Here is a 13,382-nt window from a genome sequence, read left to right as displayed (position 1 = left end):
GCCATTCATTGAAGAAAAAAAGTCTTCTATGGTATTAAGGGAAATGAAAAACCCAATTTCCCCCTCTTCCTCTATCACTCCACATTTTATTACCTCTCCCTCATATTTTTTAATTCATTCAAATAGAGTGATGACCCTTTGATACACAGAACTCTGTGTATCAGGAGAGTATTCTGAAGCAAAAGCACCCTATTTAAGGTCCAAACCTACATAACTTGTGCACCTGAGTCTAGGTTCTAGTGCAAGGGGTACATAAGGAAATGCAGGATCTACAGTAAAACTTGAGCTATCTGGCACTTACCTATCTGGAAAACTTTAGAAACTGGCAAATTTCCTAGGGGCTTGGCGCAGCTGGCCGGGAGCTGGGCCAGGCACCTGGAGGGCCCTGCAGTGCAGGGGTGGCAGCTCCAAAAAAGGACCCTCAGATAACCAGAATTTTTAGATAACCAGAACGCCCTAATCCCCAAGCGTGCTGGATAACACAGGTTTTACTGTAGTATGAAACTTTCCATCTTACTCAGTATCCCATTTCAGGAAAGCACATATTCATTTGTGTAAGTCTAAGAATGTCTCTAGACTACAGGGTTTTTTCGAAAAAATTGGCCTTTTTTCGAAAAAACTTCCCCTGTGTCTAGACTGCTGCCGCTTTCTTTCGAAAATAAATTGAAAGAACGCAGCAGTTATTTTGACCACAGAAAACCTCATTTTACGAGGAATAACGCCTTTTTCGGAAGTGCTCTTTCGAAAAAAGGTGCTATATAATGCAAACTGTGCTTTTTGGAAAAGAGAGCATCCAGACTGCCTGGGTGCTCTCTTTCGAAAATGCGGCTTGCTTTTTTGAAAGTACTGGCTGTAGTCTAGATGCTCTCTTTCGAAAGAGGCTTGTAGTCTAGACGTACCCTTAGTGAAGAAAATAGTACAAGCTAAAAAATAATCATGTGCTTAAAGTTCCCTCCCAAATAGGGATATATTCCCACATGGAGGCTTAAAATAGTACTTAAAAAAAAAAGTAAACATATGAAAAGCCAACAGAAGCTGTGATTAGAGGTTTTTTTTAACATTTCTGAAGAACATAGATTAATGCCTCAGTGAAAAATATACAAATTTAATAAGGCTTTCAGTTGTACTGCAGAGTCAAACAGATTTTCACTCTGTAGTAGACTTCTTTTAACAACTGCAGGTCGTGGTTTACACCAGAAATCTGATGCAAAACTGTTTTACTACATACATATACAATCTCAAGAGATGAACAGCTAACTTTTCCAGATTACAATTAATTTTTTTTCTTACATAATAACCTTTAATAGTTCATTCTTTTTGGTATATTTCAATAGCTTATGACAGTTTCCTGTTCAGACTATTATTTTATTTTTGAGAAATCATTTGACTTTCTATTAAGGTGGTGGCAGCAGTAAGCCAACACACTTATTCCTTAGGGAAATTTGTATGTTTTAAATACAATCCAGGAAAATGATTAATCCAAATGATGCAAAAACAGGAAATGTTTGTCATGGTGCAAGGACACACAGAAAATGACACAACTAGATCTAGAACCACAGTACTATTTGCTCAATGCGCAGAGCATGTAAACAAAATTCAAGACGCACAAAATATCCGAAGCAATCAATCTTACGTCAATAGAGTGAAAGCCAAAAGAACATTTATCTGCATGTTTAGGAATTTAGCAGAGAGCACAGGGTTACACTGAGAACAGAAAGTCATCAACGCAGCCCACCTAGGGACCGAAGAGCAAACAAATATTTCCCCAGAAGGGATTAGTGCTGCTCGAGGGCACAATTTGCACTAACCTTGGATGGAAGCAGCAGCCAGAAAGCCAATCGGTGTGGCCTTCACCTGTCATAATGATGTTCCCATTTGGGAAGGCCCACATCTTCCAGAGGTGGTCATCACTGGCAGTCACCACAATATCTTTCCGAGGATGCAAAGCCAAACTAGGGCAAAAAAGACAGACAAGAATTTGACTCCATTCCATCTTACATGAAACAAAAGCAATTTTTTTTTTTTAGCAATAGCAAGGTCTACGTTACTATGGTGTGGTAATATTTATGCTCCTGAGGTACAAATCCTTTACATGTTACAGGTCTGACCCTGCTTCTATTGAAGTAATGGAAAACTCCCATTTATTTCGGTGGAACCGGCAGCAAGGCACCTAAAGCAGATGCTTAAGCCGCTTTCCTGGACTGATCTCCTAAACGAGTGTAATTAATAATTTAAAAATATAAATCATGAACCAACGAAAAACCATGTGATTCACTCACAGTGCTCCAGAAATAAGAGCCTCATGAAATGTTAGCCTGTCGGGCCTTCTCAAGAGAGATGGGGAATAGGAAATCAGACCTCAGTACCAGTCTATTCTGCCCATGAGCTGAAAATCTCCTAAGCTCAAGGACATTACTGAACTATGATATATACCAGGGCTTCTCAACATGTGGCCTACGGCCCATTTGTTTGCAGCCCGTGGTGCGATTTGGGTTTACACGGGGCTCAACATGCGGCCCGCAGGTGGGATCCTTTGAACATGGCCTCCACTGGGAACACGCTCCACAAGGGCAAAGAGTCTCCCAGGCAGGGTGAGCATTGAAAGACGTAAGCAGATGGGCTGGCTGGAACAGACGGGGAAAGGGTGTCAGTGTTTCTAGCACCCAGGGAGGAAGAAGCTATTTGCATATATTTGCATGTATATGCAAACACACTTAAGTTGCGGCCCTTGGTATATACTGTGAATATCATTGTGGCCCCCAGGGCTTCCAAAGTTGAGTATACCTGATTCACACTATAGTAGCTATGGTTTATTGTTAATACTTTAGCCGCTACTAGGCTAAGTTCAGTGAATCCATTTCAGTTCTACTCTCTGGCTGCGCGACAGGTTTTCCTTTTGGGTAGTGAAGTCATGGGAACATACTGGGATGCATCTATTATAACTCTTAACTGAAAATTCATACTAACACAGTCTGTTCTTGGTTTGGCCATTGTGTGTCTACGAAAGAAAAGGTGAACCTGTCACAATGAACATTACCAAACTTTTTTTAGATGGGCTTAATTAGTAACCAAATCAACACAGTGATGTATTATTTATTGTGGATCAACACTGTACATGCTCTTATGTCCAAGGACTAAGCCGTGTGCAGCAAAAGGCCTAAACAGGCCAACGATACAGTTCAGAATTAAAATGCAAGGAAGAATGAGAAACTATTTTTTAGACAGATAAGATGATACCCCAACAAAGAGAGTTCTACTAACAGGGTATGTCTAGACTGCATTCATCTGTCAGCAGAAGGATGCAGATTAGGCAGGTAGACATTGCAAATGAGGCAGGGATTGAAATATCCTGTGCTTAATTTGCATAAAAATGGCCACCGTGGTTTGCTGACTCAGCACTGTCGGCAAAAAACAGCAGTCTAGAGCGGGATCTGTCGAGAAAGAAAGCCTTTTTCGACAGATCCTGTAAACCTCCTGCAAGAGGCATAAGGGATCTGTCGAAAAAGGCTTTCTTTCTTGACAGATCCACCTCAGACTGCCGCTTTTTGCAGACAAAGTGCTGAGTTGGCAAAACGTGATGGCCATTTTTATGCAAATTAGGCACGGGATATTTAAATCCCTGTCTCATTTGCAATGTCGACCTGTCTAATCTGCATCCCTCTGCCGACAGAGGGATGCAGTCTAGACATACCCATAAGTAGCACATGAATGTCACACCAGAAAAAATTCTTGCTGCAATAGCATCTTTCTTCTAGACATAAATAATGTATCCATAATTATTCCAGAGCTCCACAGATCAACATTCCCACCACTGATAGGACAAGGATTTAAGCCTTCTTCAAATCTATCCTAAAACCTCAGTTCTTTCTTCCCATCAAGAAATACTCACAGATGATCTCCTATCTGAAAGCAACACCTCCCAGAACAGCATTTTCAGTTTCCAGGCATTTAATAATTAGACACGCTTTTGGACAAGGGAGGCACTTCTCATTCTCCACTACCTCAAAAGGAGGAGATCTTGTCACTCTTGGACAAAGAGGAGGATTTACTGGGGGAGGAGATGAAGGAAATACTTTTATTCAGAAACTACAATGATGAATACAGAATAATTACACAAGTTAAACTGGTCACAATTTGGTCCATAGCTGAGGACGGAATAGAAAGAAACATCACAGGAAAAGAAAGATTCCCAGCCTATTACAAGGCAAAGGAGAGGCCTAATGGTCACGGGTCAAACTGACTTGACCCAGAATTCTCACTAACATAGGACGACTCTGAAACACAGGGACATCTGAGATAATGTGACTCTGTCTGAGGCCTTGCTAGGAAAGCAGTAGTATTGCCAAGGCAGAGGTGAGAAAAGCAGGTAGAAGATTCCGGGCTTCAAAGGTGGTTTCATCACACACAACAGGAGTCCAAGGAGGTCAAAGGAAGAAGGGCCCAGCAGGCCTACGGACAGTCTTCGCCTTACCCTCAGAAGCCACATTGGTGGTATAATGAAACAAAATACAGGACTATGTAGCACTTTAAAGACTAACAAGATGGTTTATTATATGATGAGCTTTCGTGGGCCACCCACTTCCTCAGATCAAATAGTGGAAGAAAATAGTCATAAACATATATACCAAAGGATACAATTTAAAAAAATGAACACACATGAAAAGGACAAATCAAATTTCAAAACAGAAGGTGGGTGCAGGGGAGGGGGGAAGGTAGATGTCTGTGAGCTAATGGTATTAGAGGTGATAATTGGGGAAGCTATCTTTGTGATGGGTAAGATAGCTAGAGTCTTTGTTGAGCCCCCCACGTAGAGTGTCGAATTTTAGCATGAATGACAGTTCAGAGGATTCCCTTTCAAGTGCAGATTTAAAAGGCTTCTGAAGCAGGATGCAGGTAATTAAGTCCTTGAGACAATGTCCTTTCTGGTTGAAATGGCAAGAAACTGTTTTTTCTTTGTGATCCTGTCTGATATCTGTTTTGTGGGCATTGATCCTTTGGCGAAGTGTCTGAGACGTTTGTCCAATGTACAAAGCAGACGGACACTTCCGGCACATGATAGCATAAATTATATTTCTGGATGGTGGTATAATGGTGAGCATAGCTGTCTTCCAAGCAACTGACCTGGGTTTAATTCCCAGCCAACGCGAAGTGGGAAGCAAGGACCTGATGTCCTCAGGAAGGCTTGTGGTCTAGGCCAGGGTGGGCAAAAGGGCCTCTGTGGGCCGGATCTGGCCCACCAAGTGGGTTGATCTGGCGGGTGGAGGCCCTGCTGCTCCTCTGCCCCCAGGCCAATTAGGGGAAGTGTAGTTTTCTAAGTACCCTGTGCTCCTCACAGGGCAGGATGGAGGAAACTTCATGCACTTCCCCCATCCTCAGGCCCTAAATGGCCTGGGGGTGGGGGAGGGTGCAAAGCCTCTTCCCGCCCTTGCATGGGTGCTTAGTGGGAAGCAGGGGGGAGGAGAAAAGGGCTTCCCTACCCCCAGACCAATCATGATCTGTGGGTGGGAAAGCCCAGAAGCATCCCCCTAGTCTAGGCAGTGCTTGGTCCAACCATGAGGGCAGGGAACTGGACTCAATGACCTCTCATGGTCCCTTCCAGTTTCCTATGATTCTAAGACATCATGGCAGGCAACCTAGGTTAAATCGGAGTATCCCAGCTGACAAGCAAATATGTACAAAGCTATGGGCAGCATAGTAGACAGAAGCCGAGCCAGTGCATATCCGATAATGGAGCAGACCTAGAAATAGTTTTCACCAGGCACTGCCTCTGATGTAGCAGAGGTAGGAGAAAGGCTGCTGAGAGGAAGACACACAAGTAGATTCCCAGTAAAGCCTGTGGAACTGAGGTCTGCTCAAAGGCAGGGAGTTCCTGCAATGAAGCTGCTGTACAGTTATAGTCCACAAAGCATTTTTTTAGGCACCATTAGTGCCTGCCTACAGTGTGAAAACTGAAAGCCTGAGGTTTGCTGGTTGGTAAATCTCACTGTTGCGAACAGCTGGATTTCTCCACTGTTTAAACATTGCAGAAGTATCATTGGATACCTCTTGAAATCTCCATGTCAACCTAACCCCAAAACATCTTCTAACTGCCTCTCTCATCACGACGTTGGTCTATTCTGCCTTTCACAATACTTCCATAATTAGTTGACAGGGTGACTACAGTGATCAACAGATTATGGCCGCAACCCTCAACCATCCCTTTTAAAAGTCCTCCTAAATCCCAAGACCTGCTAAACCATCTCATGCACAGCTTCACTTCCCACATCAAATTCAAGATTGCTCTGGTGGTTGACTCTCGATTTAAATCCAAGGTGCTCATTTGCTCATTCTGCCACATCGGTTTGGAATATTTTCTCCCCTCCCTGCCAAGGTACCTCGGCATGTCTCTCTCTTCAAATCCATCCTTTGAACCTTCTTTTCCTCTTAGCATTTCTAAAGCATTTTGCGATGCTCTTTGTGAAGACTGCATTATAAAAGTAAAAGTGTATATTATAGATCAGAGGAAATAAGCCCTTGCAATTGGATAGGAACTCACCATAAATTTTATGGACTTTTCTTTTTAATTGCAAGCTCCTGCAAAATGATGCTGATATCCAAATGTGTATTTTCCCCTCCTCCCAAAGGAATTGTATAGGCATAAAACTAACACCATTTAATTAACAGCAGGCTGGGTGACATAACCACCACTGAGTTGCTTCTCAAAGTGGGAAGCATATTCATCCAAAACATAAAAAATAAAGAAAGAATGCTGTACACCACACTAATTAGGTGCCCTTGTCTTCATTTTTGGCAACCTGGCACTGAATTCATTCTTGCTTCATCTTTGTTCACAGGGTCTAATTATTTCCAGCACAGAGGACTCAGGGTGGATTGGGGTGAAAAGAAATCAATAACAGGACATGTGTTATATAACATTAGCTTCCTTCTCCTCTGTGTGAGTGTGTGTGTGTGTGTACGCACGCGTATGTGGAGCATGTGGGGAGGGAGAACGGACAAACACAGCAATAGGAGAACTCTCAGACATTTGCTCCTGTCAAGTTCAGAAGCAGATGTATTTAGATACCATTTCAGCAGCAAAAATCATTCACATTTCTTCATCACTTGCAGTGGTAGATCTATATTGCTTGCAGTAATTTGCTTTAAAAACATTCATGTGTTATATTAATCTACCTTGCCTGAACAGTAAACACACACAGAATTTCAAGGTGCAGGCAAAAGGTAATTACAAAGTAAAAGACAAGCTACATAAGGAGCTACCTGATCATATTACTAAGGTTGCAAAGTCAAGCTCTTACAAGTTAGGAAATGCCAGAGTTAAGATTTCCCAGGTAACCTTAATTCGGCCCCCCTTGTACATATTCTGGTCACAAACTATTATAGTCACAGAATGCTGGTGTCATTTTGTATATGGGATGAACAGAGCTCAGTGAACAGATCATTAATGTTGTTAAAATATTAATAAATACATCTTCATACCACCATTCTGAAGTATAATTTGTCCCCATTGTACAGAGAGGAAACTGAGGCACAAAAGACTTAAAGACACAAGGGCTATGTCTACACTGCCCCCCTTGTGCAAAAATATGCAAATGAGGCCAAGTGTGGACTATGGTTGTGCCTCATTTGCATAATTAATTAACGAGGCTCCATTTTTGTGCAAAAAACCCTCTTGTGCAAGAGCCCTTCTGCATTTTTTCAGGAAGAACAGCACTTGCACAAGAGGGGGTTTTGTGCAAAAAGGAGCCGTCTACACCACTCCTTTTTACAGAAAAGCCTCTTGTGCAAAAGTGGCTGCTAATTAATTATGCAAATGAAGTACAGTGATATTCCACGCCGCGTTTCATTTGCATAAGCTGTTCTGCAAGAAGGCTACAGTGTGGCCATAGTTTGGCAAAGACTGGGATACAAGCCAATTCCCCAGGGTAACATTCTATTGCCTTAGCCATGAGACCACCCTCTGTAGTCCTGCAACCCCTCTACCTCACTCACTACACACTGCCGATGTCTGCAACAAAGGAGGCAGGAATCTCTACAGAGAACAGCTTCATTTATGCCTTGAAACTGATTCCCCCCCAGGTCTAGTCCAGCCTGCACTGGCAACCTTAACTCAGGCATTTCCTAACTTTTGGGCATTAGCAACATCAGCATTTTTAGTGTAGGCTTCTTGGATGCTATTTCTATGTTTTCACAAATCAACTGAAGGCAGAAATTCCCTCAGGCGGGGCCACAACATGTTCCCATACAGGGTATCAGTAGGGCAGGGATGTTTAGAGCACAGCAAGGAGTCATGGACAGCAGTGGGAATGTTCTTTGTGGGCGTTACTTTTGCCGCTGGGTTTCACCACTATTGGCTGACCAGAAAGGAATACTGAGATGGAGGAGTCCTGGTTCAGATTCAGGCTATGGGAGGGACTCGTCTCTAGGCATTATAAACACTTCGGTCCCTATCTCCATCACTCCCCAGCTTCTATCCTCTTCTTTACCACCTTCCTCCACCCCCATTTCTCCCTCCTGTTGCCCCCCTTCTCCTCAATCCCGCTGCTTTTGAGACTGGCTTTTGTGCTAGCACCATCAAGGTGCCTGGAAGGGAGGAAATGTCTCTGTCCTGATGCTTTGCATCACAGAGGATCAGATCCTGCCATCTGAAAGGAGGAATTTCAAGGAAAGCGCTACTTGGCCTCTGAAGCCTCCAGGCTGGTACATGCTCAGTCAGGGCGCATCTACACTGCACCGTTATTTCAAGATAATTCACATTATTTTGAAATAACATTGCGAGCGTCCACACAGCCGTTCCATTATTTCAAAATAATTTTGAAATAATGGACGGCTTATTCCAAAAATCTGTAAACCTCATTCTACGAGGAATAATGCCTATTGCAAAACAGCTATGTTGGAATAAGGCGTGTGTAGATGCTCAACTGCTGCTATTTCGAAATAGCCCCTCTTCAGGGCCATTCTAAGTTATTCCTTTTGGGGCTCTAAATCGAGGTATCACATCTACATTAGGGGCGCCTGCCTCGGATTCATTTTGAGGCTTCCCTGCAGTGTAGAGGTGGTGTTTTGAAATAAGTTATTTTGGAATAACTATTCCGGAATAGAGGCGAGGAGTCCTGTGGCACATTATAGACTAACTGAAGTGTTGGAGCATAAGCTTTCGTGGGCAAAGACCCACTTCGTCAGATGCATGTAGTGGAAATTTCCAGAGGCAGGTATAAATATGCCTCTGGAAATTTCCACTACATGCATCTGACGAAGTGGGTCTTTGCCCATGAAAGCTTATGCTCCAACACTTTGGTTAGTCTATAAGGTGCCACAGGACTCCTCGCCGCTTTTGCAGATTCAGACTGACATGGCTACCTCTCTGATACTCTATTGCAGAATAGCTTATTTCGAAATAGCTGTGTAGTGTAGACGTACTTTCAATGTGTGGTGATAGCACATGGGCAGTTGATAAACAGGAGGGCTACATCTACACTGGCATGATTTTCCGAAAATGCTTTTAACGGAAAAGTTTTCCATTAAAAGTATTTTTGGAAAAGTGCGTCTAGATTGGCAGGATGCTTTTCTGCAAAAGCACTTTTTGCGGAAAAGCGTCCGTGGCCAATCTAGACGCGCTTTTCTGCAAAAAAGCCCCGATCGCCATTTTTGCCATTTTTTGCAGAAAACAGTACTGTGCTGTCTACACTGGCCCTTTTGCACAAAAGTCTTTCGGAAAAAGACTTTTGCCCGAACGGGAGCAGCATAGTATTTCCGGAAAAGCACTGACAATCTTACATGAGATCGTCAGTGCTTTTCCGGAAATTCAAGCGGCCAGTGTAGACAGCTGGCAAGTTTTTCCGCAAAAGCAGATGATTTTGTGGAAAAACTTGCCAGTCTAGACATAGCTGAGCTGTAGGAGAAGCGAGCATGATAGAGGCAGATGGAATTTACCTGCCAAACTTAATAAACTTCTATTGAGCATGCACAAAGTCAAAATCAGCCTGGGTTAGCCAACTGATGGGTCATTTCAGTCTGAACAGTGACCATCTGGTAAAGCTCTAGGAAACACTTTACTTGAACACTTGCCACATCTTGGTCAAACTACTGTAATTCCTTGAATTATAAGCCACTGTAAACATCTCTCTCAGCACACAAATCACCCTGCTTATTTGTGAGAGAAAAGTTTCAGAGGGGTAGCCGAATTAAAGTACTACTAGCTTATTTGTTTATTTGTGAGAGGTCAGGTAGGCTGTCTTTGAAATTGTCTAAGTAAGTCTGGTGAATTTGCAGGGATCCTTTAGGCCTACATCTTATGCTTACTATGAATTACTAAAGGATGGGCAGGAAGCAAAGCAACGAAAGCCAAAAACCAGCAAAAAGATTAATTACACTACCGTATATTCCGGCGTACAAGACGACCTCTGATGTTAAAAACCATCCCCCAAAAATCGGGGGTCGTCTTGTACGCCGGGTATACATCCCAGGCGCGCCTGGGCTGCTCTCCCGCCGGCTTCCCCCGAGGCTTTCAAAGCCGCGGAGGGGCTCCGGTGGGGGAGCAGCCCAGGCGCGCCTGGGATGCCCCCCCGCCGGCTTCCCCCGAGGCTTTCAAAGCCGCGGAGGGGCTCCGGTGGGGGAGCAGCCCAGGCGCGCCTGGGATGCCCCCCGCCGGCTTCCCCTGAGGCTTTCAAAGCCGCGGAGGGGCTCCGGCGGGGGAGCAGCCCAGGCGCGCCTGGGATGCCCCCCCGCCGGCTTCCCCCGAGGCTTTCAAAGCTGCTGCGGCTTTGCTCCCGGTGCCTCTGGTCTGCTGGGGACCATCTCCAGCAGACCAGGGACACCGGGAGCAAAGGAGGCGGAGGGGCGCTGGGGTATAAGATGAAACCCTATCTTTTAATTAAAAAGATAGGGGGTCGTCTTATACGCCCAGTCGCCCTATACGCCGGAAAATACGGTATATGCTTAAGTACTAGGGACACTGACAGGCCTGTTTAAGTCACTGAGAATATCTACTGAACTTTACTGTGTAACTCACCCAAAGATGGCACCACCTTCTACAAAATGTAATAGCAGAGAGCTACCTTGTAATTAAGTTGTATCAACACTACATGGTTATATACAAAATATTCTATTTTGGGGTACATTATCAAATATTACTAATTAATTAATTAAAATCTGCCTTCAGCCGAGGTGCCAGGAAGTTGATACATAATCAGTTCACTTTACAGAAAAAGGTCATACTTCTTTTGTGCTTACTGCACCAGTGAACACTTAATTTTTTTTATTTGAGTACAATTTAGAGTATAACAAAGCTGAGACTGCCATGATTTAAATAGATATGTATTTTGAAATGACACCAAACTTAATCCAAGTTTAGGCTAAGCAATTATACAAAAAGTCTGCGTGAGATGTCAGGCAAGTATTTTATTGCAACACAAGGATCATATACATATTCCTGATTGTTTTCTGCTAGACAGGGCCACTACTGAAAACTGTTCCTCCTACTTCATAAGGCTGCGTGCCAAATTCGCAGGTGATAGTGATGATGATGTAAATTACAAATCAGCAGGTTGGTGTGCGATAAGGGGGGCTGATTTCCACATCCAAGGGCAGGAACAGAGAGCAGAGCAGGAGAAATCAACAGGAAGGTAAAAATTACAGCAGGGAGATAGCAAGATCTATCCTCTTGTTCTTCTGTTTTCAGAGACACTTTGCCCTTTGTGTGAAAGCAATATCTGCTCCCATGGATTTCCCAATGTATAATTTATATTTTCCATGTAAATAAGCTCTGAATGTGGTCTACCATCTGGCACATGTATTTCCTATTTTTCTACTGATAGTTATCTGAGTAAGTGTGCTCAGCAGACTTGTTGGTTTTTTCCCCCCAGATCTGCCTTCAGTCAAGCTGCAGGACTGGGTTCGAAATAGCAGCAGTTTCCTTTCTATCATCAATCACTGATTGCTTTTCAGAGGAGGGGCTTGAGAGGAGTCTAACATATAGTGACTCGAGTCTTGGTTCTGAAGTTCTCAGTGAGGGAGATCTAGGTCTTGTGTTGTCTGTGGAGAGGTCCTCCTCCCTAACCCCCTCTTGATGAAGTCAATATGTGGATCAAATGTGACCATTAGAGTCTTGGATATCTCTGCCTCAGAGCATGGGGAAGAATCAGGGCTCATCCTTGACCTAAATAAAATGGGCACTTGGCCTACATGAAAAGTGCTATGTGTGGCATAGAAACATCACAGCAGGGGTAGCTCTGAAAATCTGGAGATTTAACTTGCATGCGGTTAGCTCAAATCCTCCGACTTTCGATGACTGAATTGTCTCTTTCTAAGGCCAACATGAGAACTGAATGTTCAACAACTGCCTAAGACCTATGCTAACTTGCTCACACTTACAGCAACAGAGTCACAAGAAGGCGGCAGATACTGCAGGAGTGCCAGGTCACCGCCACATGCGATCTCAAGGAACTGAGCGATGATGGGGCTCCCCAATCCTTTTGTGCCCTCAGGCAGAGGGCGGGAGACACCACTGAGCAAAGGGAACCAATCTCTCTCATATGGGGTGTATGCAAGTGGAATTTATCTGGGTAGTCAGGCAGAGAATTATCTCATGTGGTAAAATTTTTGGAAATTCCTTCAGGCCTTGTGTTTAATAGCATTTATTTTACTGTATTTGGAAAGTGAGTTTTTAACATGAGACACTTATTTTTGCTGTTTGTAGGTATCACAAATGGAGAAAGGGTCTGTCTAGACTACAGGCTTATGTCAACATAAGTTTTGTCGACAGAATCTGTCGACAAAACTATGTTGACACAGAGCGTCCAGACTACATCGCTTTGTCGACAAAGCGATCAGCCTCTTTGTGGAGTGCATGGCCTGGAGGGAGTCCTCCTCAGCCCAGAGGCTTTTATCTCCAGCCTTGACCAGGAGGGTGCCCGGCGCTTGGTGCCCCAGGGTTCCCGGGGGGATGATTCCCTGGAAGGGCCAGAGGGGTTTTGGGGGGCTTATCCCTGTGACATAGCTCACCCAGAACTGAGTAGCACAGTCCTGGTCTGCTCTGGAGCTCGCTTGCTGCCAGAGTGCTGCTCCTGGGTGCCAGTGCCTTTTAAAGATGGTCAACAAAACCCTGTAGTTTAGACACACCCAAAAAGAAAAACAAAAAGCCCTCTAAGTACTAACCACCATCCCCATCAGATTCACAGTTGTTTAGAGAAATCAGAAATGGCCCTCAGGTTTCTTTTTAGTCCCTGACATACACAGCAAGAGAGGACAAAGGAATGTTGAATAATAAGAGATTTGTGTATGTGGGATCATACCTGAACCACTATTATTTACCTAAATATAAGAAATGCATTCTGTAAATGTTGACGATAAAGACAATCCCTCCAAACAAACAAAAGCTCATCTAC

At 43.8% G+C, this 13,382-nt stretch overlaps 1 protein-coding gene across 4 annotated transcripts in view; it reads right to left on the bottom strand.

The window, feature by feature from the left end:
• Window positions 1–13,382, bottom strand: part of SPAG16 (sperm associated antigen 16) — a 677,765-nt gene that overhangs the window by 336,309 nt on the left and 328,074 nt on the right. For all 4 annotated transcript variants that reach the window (XM_014575658.3, XM_025186825.2, XM_075933953.1 and 1 more), the window contains one exon: window positions 1,809–1,952. In XM_014575658.3, coding sequence (XP_014431144.2) covers window positions 1,809–1,952 — 144 coding nt within the window. The remainder of the gene's footprint in view (window positions 1–1,808; window positions 1,953–13,382) is intronic.

Source organism: Pelodiscus sinensis, chromosome 7 (assembly GCF_049634645.1).
Source record: "Pelodiscus sinensis isolate JC-2024 chromosome 7, ASM4963464v1, whole genome shotgun sequence".
Taxonomy (NCBI): domain Eukaryota; kingdom Metazoa; phylum Chordata; order Testudines; family Trionychidae; genus Pelodiscus; species Pelodiscus sinensis.
Note: the sequence above shows the minus strand (reverse complement) of the source record. Positions and strands in the feature narration are given on the sequence as shown.